Here is a 5,711-nt window from a genome sequence, read left to right as displayed (position 1 = left end):
GCTCGACTCGTCGCCTTGCTCTTCCTGCTGTGGCTCCTCTTCCTCCTCCTCCTCTTCATCCTCCTCCTCCTCCTCTTCTCCTTCCTCCTCCTCCTCCTCGTCCTCATCCTCGTCATCCTCACCCTCGTCATCACTGCGGAGGAAGGTCTGGCTGAAGCAGACCCCTCCCTGTCCGGTGGCCCACATTGGCCCCGAGAACCCACAGACCCCCAGCCAGGCAGGAGCCGGGCAGGGAGGGCCAAGGAGCAGCTGTCCCGGACTGGGGACCTGGGAGTCGCCTGGAGGCCCGTCCCACAGGGACGCCTGCACTGCATCTTGTCCCTGTCCCAAAGAACCCGCAGTCCCACGGGGGAGAAGGAGGAAAGGAAGAATTTTGTCATAGCTGGGGCCCAGGGCTGGGCGGGAACACTGCCCAGGCTGAGACGCCCAGGACGGTGCCACCCACGTCTTGCTGACCACGGGAAACTACGGTCAAGGGGGAGTGAGGGGGCCGCCCTGCCTCTGATGAAGCCTGTTCCACATCCCCCGGACTGGGGGGCCCCTCGAGCCCTTCCTGGCCTAGGTCCTGCAGCAGCACGGGGCCTGGCCCTGATGGGACACGATGGAGGGCCTGACACAGAAATGACGCCCATCTAGAGGTCAGAGAGGCAGGCAGAGACGGGGGCTGATGGATGAGCCAGCTCCCATCCAGACGGAGGAGGCAGCCCCCTGCCCCTCAAACCCGGAAGACCCTCGCTCCTGCATCAACTTCTGCCTTCTCCAGTCGACCTCCAAGACTGGTCTCAGGAACAGCCCGGGCCCATCCCATGGCCACTGCACCCCACATCACTGCTGCCCCGCATAGCGTCACCTCAGATCGAAGCGCGTCCCTTGGGAGGCTTCCCCGACCCTCCTGCTCTATAGGGTGACTGCTCTCAGCCCCCTCTATGTCCCTGTGATATTTACACGCCATCACTTGATTATCATTCTCTTATTCCTTGATCCCTCGCCCACGGCAACAAGGTCTCAGGAGTCAGAAACCTTGACTGTCTCGCTGTCAATCCCCTAATGCCCAGCACGGTGCCCGGCACACCACAGGGACTCCACCCATGTTTTCTGAATGAATAAAGGGAGGAACGAAGAATCCGGGGCCCCAGACCCCCCACCTGAGGGACGCCAGCACCGCGGCCATGTTGAAGCCTTCCAGCACTTCCTGCAGCTGCTCACAGCCTTCTTCTCCCAGCATGTTGCCTGCTCGCGGGGAGGGGCCGGAGGTCAGCACGGGGTGGGGCCCACTGGGCAGGCCGGGGCCGAGGCCACCCGCCTCCTACCATTGAGGTCCAGTTTCTCCAGTTCCGTCTTGTCTGCCACGGCCTCAGCGACGGACAGAGCAGCCTCTCTCTTGATCTCACCAAATGACAAATTCAGCTCCTAAAAGATAACGGGAAGGGGTGGAGGCAGGCAGACACAGGAGCCAGAAGACAGGGGGACCAGGAGACACGGGGTGACCAGGAGACAAAGGGGTCAGGAGCCTCCGCTTCCCCAGGTGAGGGTTTGAGGCAGACTCTGTCCGGCGTAGACACACCGCCACGACAAAAGGAATACTATTCACCCAACAACTCCCACTAAACTGCAACGACCCGAGTCACTCTTCTCTTTGAAAAGTCAGAAACCCTAGCTCGGAGGGGTGAAGAGACTTGCAGAGTCACTCGGGGAGAAGGAGGTGGAAAGGCCGGGCTGTGAACCCAGGCCCACCTGCCTTGACAGGCCTGAACCCTGCTCCCCGCACGCTGTCACCCTGAGAGCGGGGGAGCCTGGACCCCGGAGGGAGGAGGTAGGGGGTCGGCCAGCACCTTCAGCTTCGGCAGGCCCCCGTGGATGGCGTCTGCGATGGCAATGGCGCCCTTGGAGCGCACCAGGCAGTCCCCGAAGTTGATCACCTCCACCTGCCGCAAGGTCTTCAGCGTCTGCAGGAGGAGGTGGGGGACAGGGTGAGGCCCTCCTTGAGCCAGCGTCACACCGCCCTGTGCCCGGTCCAGTTGCCTCATCAGCTCTTCCTGTTGCCCCCGGGAGGCCTCCCAGCCTCTGGCTAAGCCCCTTCCAGGGCTCCCTATTACTCATGGGAGGTCTCAAGGAGTCAGCAAGGCCCCCTCCATCCCCCAGCCCTCAGACACACCTTGACCCCCGGCCTGGTCACACCAGGACCAATGGAGTAAGGGTCACTCCCGTCTCTGGCCTGCCCACGGGCTGCTGACCCCTTTTCCCGAACACCCCTCCTGCCCTCCCTGTCCACACAAAGTTCACTTGTCCTGGAGAACTTGGCCACAAGGTGGCCTCTTTCAGGAAGCCTGCCCTGCGTCTGGCTGGAACTCCCTGTGTGCTCCCCAACGCTTGCTCAAGTCTCTAAGACCCCACAGCAGGCCTGCCAGACTCCTGTGGGGTCGTGCAGGCCTCTGAGGTTGATGGGAGCAGCAGCGTCTCCCACCCAGCAGCCCCGACGCCCAGCAGCCACTGTGCTCGAAGTGGACTGGCTCCTTCCTCCCCTCCTCGCCCTCGGGGCTCCTTGAAGGCAGAGTCCCAGACTCAGCTCTGTGTGGCCTGCACTCGGTACAGCGCTGGGCACTAGACGGGGGCTCAATAAACAGCTGAGGAAAGAATCGATGAGGCCAACAGGCTGGAGCAGCCTCTACGTGGCCTCTGAGAACAAAACCAGCACCGACAGCTGCGGCTGCATGGAGGTCGCTCAGGATGGGGCAGCGCGGACACGCAGAGCTGCCCCCAGGGCCCAGGCCCCCTGGTGACAGATGCCCCGTTCGGGACACGTGCACGTGGCTGAAGCCACAGGATACACACCAGGTGGGTGGGCCGGGGGGAGAGCAGCCACCTGCCGACGGGTCCACAGCAAAGACAACCACCAGTCCTGGTTTCCGTGGCCCACTCGGGCCCTGCTGTGCCCCTCTCACCTTGGCCATGGCCACGGCGCCCTTCTCGGTGAACGTGTTGTCGTTCAGGTTGATGACCCGCAGCAGGGGGTTGATGGCGAAGGCTTGGGCCAGGGCAGTGACGCCGGGGTGGTTGATCCCATTCTGGGGCATGTGGACCTCCTCCAGAGTCCCGATGATCTGTGGGGGGCAGGAGTGAGAGCAGTGGGCCCCGAGGTCGGGGGCGGGGCCAGGGGACACCCTGCGGGCAGGAGGGCAGTACCACCAACCAGGTGTGGGAGGGGCTTGTCCATGAACACAGGGCAAAGCATGCTTCAGGGCACAACCACACCTGATCCTCTCGTCTCACGAGGGAGACCTACCTGGGATCAGGACCATCACCAGACAGATGACTGAGATCAGAGGGGCTAAGTAACTTGCCCAGGGCCACACAGCTCTGAGCACTGGTGTCTCTGTCTGGCACCTCTGCACTGCAGGGACCCTGGGCTTTGGCCTGCAGTCAGCCCAGGCCCTGCTCTGTATAATGCAGCACCGCGTGGCCTTTCTTTATGAGGGTGCTGCTGCCTTATTTACACAGTATGAGTGGCAGCCCATCTTCTGCATCCTTTTCTTGGGGTGAGAAGGCTTCCTGAACCTAGCGAACCCCCTCACTCCAGCCTTCCCTCACCTCCTTTTCTCTGCCTGGAACACTCTGTCTCCTCCTTTTTCTGGCATTTTCTTGACAGGCTGACTCCTAATGTGTTTAATAGCTCTCATTTTGGATGCCTCCTCCCACAGGAAGACTTCCTGGATTGCCCTACCCCAACCCCCACAGCACAACCCAACACTCTTCCTCTCTGCCCCCAGGGCGCCTCATCCTTCCCCTCTCATGGTGTTCATCCTTCTAAAGTGTCAAAGCCACCTTCCTGTCTGCATCCTAACAGCCCCCAAGATCTCAAGGAGAGGCCCACGTCCCAGTCTCCATCACCACCCTGGAGGGACTGAGGACAGGCCTGGCCTAATTCTGTACCCAGGCACCTTGTCATCTCTGGGCGCCCAGCACAGCATGGGGATTCACAAATGAACACAGGCAGCCCAACTGAGGCACATTCCAAGTCAGGGCTCTTAATATTTTCTGTGCCATCGGGCAACCTGGTAAAGCCCTAGGGCTCCCCCTCTGGATGTTTTTAAATTTTAAGCTAAATTATACAGAATAACAAATCAATTCAACTGGAAGACAAGTATCAAAATGTTTAGAAAACTGCCTAAATGTTTGCTGTACTCATACATATACCTCTTAAGCCAACGGATAATAAGACCTTGGAGAACCATTAACTTTAATGTATGAGAAACAAATACTTCTGTCTATCCACAATGGCTATCATTTGACATGAAAATACCTGTGATTTCTCCTGGTAACAATGCCACAAGAATTTCTAAAGCTGAAGTTTACTGTCCACATTCACCATGGAAGGTAAATGCTGCATTTTATTAGCTCTGGTAGTGAAACAATCATGCACTATCCCCCTGACCACATTCAAAGCCTTCCTGAACTCTATTCACAGACCAGTGGGATCCCACAGCGTGCATGCTCAGTCATGTCCAACTCTATGCAAAGCCATGGATTGTAGCCCACCAAGCTCCTCCGTCCGTGGGATTTTCCAGGCAAGAATATTGGCGCGGGTTGCCATTTCCTACTCAAGGGGATCTTCCTGACTCAGGGATCGAACCCAGTCTCCTGTGTCTCCTGCATTAGTAGGCAGACTCTTTACCACTGAGCCACCTGGGAAGTCCACGGACCTGACTTAGACGCCCTGCCCTAAAGGACACCTGAGAGCACCCCCTCCAGCTGCTGCTCCCACCCTCCTCCCTGGCTCATGGGCAAGTTTCATGGGCTCCATCCCAGCGCCCTTCTCACTGGAGCCAGGGACTGTGACCCCACAGGCCGGGGTCAGCACTCACGCTGCTCTGGCACTGCCGCTCGTTTCCCAGCCTGGCAGGTCACAAATAGCACTGACGATTCACCCCAGAAGGCGGATCACGCCACCTTTCCGACTCGAGTGATGGGGATCCTGTCCCGAGAAGATGAGCTAGCAGCCTCGGAGGGGGAGGCGAGCCACCCGAGGTCTCTTGGCCAAGTTCTTGCGTCTGCCGGCCATGCTCAGCCTGCCCCAGGGCAGGGAGGGCAGAAACCACTCACCCCGAAAGCTTCTGCCAAGGCGGTGGCTCCGTCATTCTCCAGACGGTTTCTGCCCGCCATGAAGACCTTCAGTGCCAGTGGCTTGCCTTGGGCACTGGACTTCCGATGACACTCGGTCAGAGCTGCTGCCAGGATCTGGGGGAGGCAGGAGGCCCTGGTCTTCAAAGTGCTGTACCAGCCACGGCCCGGGTGGATACGGGACGAGGAACTGCTCAGCAGCAAGCACCTCAGCTGGGCCCAGCACTTTGCAGGAACATGGGCTGTGACATCCACCTCTGTGTCCACCTATCCCGTCAGCCTGTGGGGCTTAGCCTCATGGTAGGGACGGGGAGAGGGAGATAACAACACCGAGTGACGTGGGCAAGGGGCTTCATGGTCAGCCCACTTTAGCGTCAGGACCCTCTGTCAGGTGGGCACCATCGCGACTCCCACACTCTGGCTGAAGAAACTTGGGCTCAGAAAGCGACAGAAACTTTCCTGCAGACACCATGCAAGCGGCACACCCTGGACAGAACCTGAACCTTCTGGCATCTCCTCCACGCTCCGCAAGGCCTCAGGGGAGCTGGCCAAGGAGGGCAGGGCTCCCCCCACCATGACCCATCTGACACCCG

General features: G+C 59.6%; 1 protein-coding gene across 1 annotated transcript in view; it reads right to left on the bottom strand.

Moving 5' to 3' along the window:
* RANGAP1 (Ran GTPase activating protein 1) overlaps positions 1 to 5,711 on the bottom strand; it is a 30,189-nt gene that overhangs the window by 9,632 nt on the left and 14,846 nt on the right. The window contains exons 6-11 of the mRNA XM_010830228.1: positions 5,101 to 5,235; positions 2,943 to 3,101; positions 1,833 to 1,946; positions 1,311 to 1,410; positions 1,146 to 1,230; positions 8 to 133 (exon numbers count right to left, since the gene is read on the bottom strand). Coding sequence (XP_010828530.1) covers positions 8 to 133; positions 1,146 to 1,230; positions 1,311 to 1,410; positions 1,833 to 1,946; positions 2,943 to 3,101; positions 5,101 to 5,235 — 719 coding nt within the window. The remainder of the gene's footprint in view (positions 1 to 7; positions 134 to 1,145; positions 1,231 to 1,310; positions 1,411 to 1,832; positions 1,947 to 2,942; positions 3,102 to 5,100; positions 5,236 to 5,711) is intronic.

Source organism: Bison bison, unplaced genomic scaffold (assembly GCF_000754665.1).
Source record: "Bison bison bison isolate TAMUID 2011002044 unplaced genomic scaffold, Bison_UMD1.0 scf7180017858886, whole genome shotgun sequence".
Taxonomy (NCBI): domain Eukaryota; kingdom Metazoa; phylum Chordata; class Mammalia; order Artiodactyla; family Bovidae; genus Bison; species Bison bison.
This window is presented reverse-complemented; position numbering and strand designations above follow the sequence as displayed.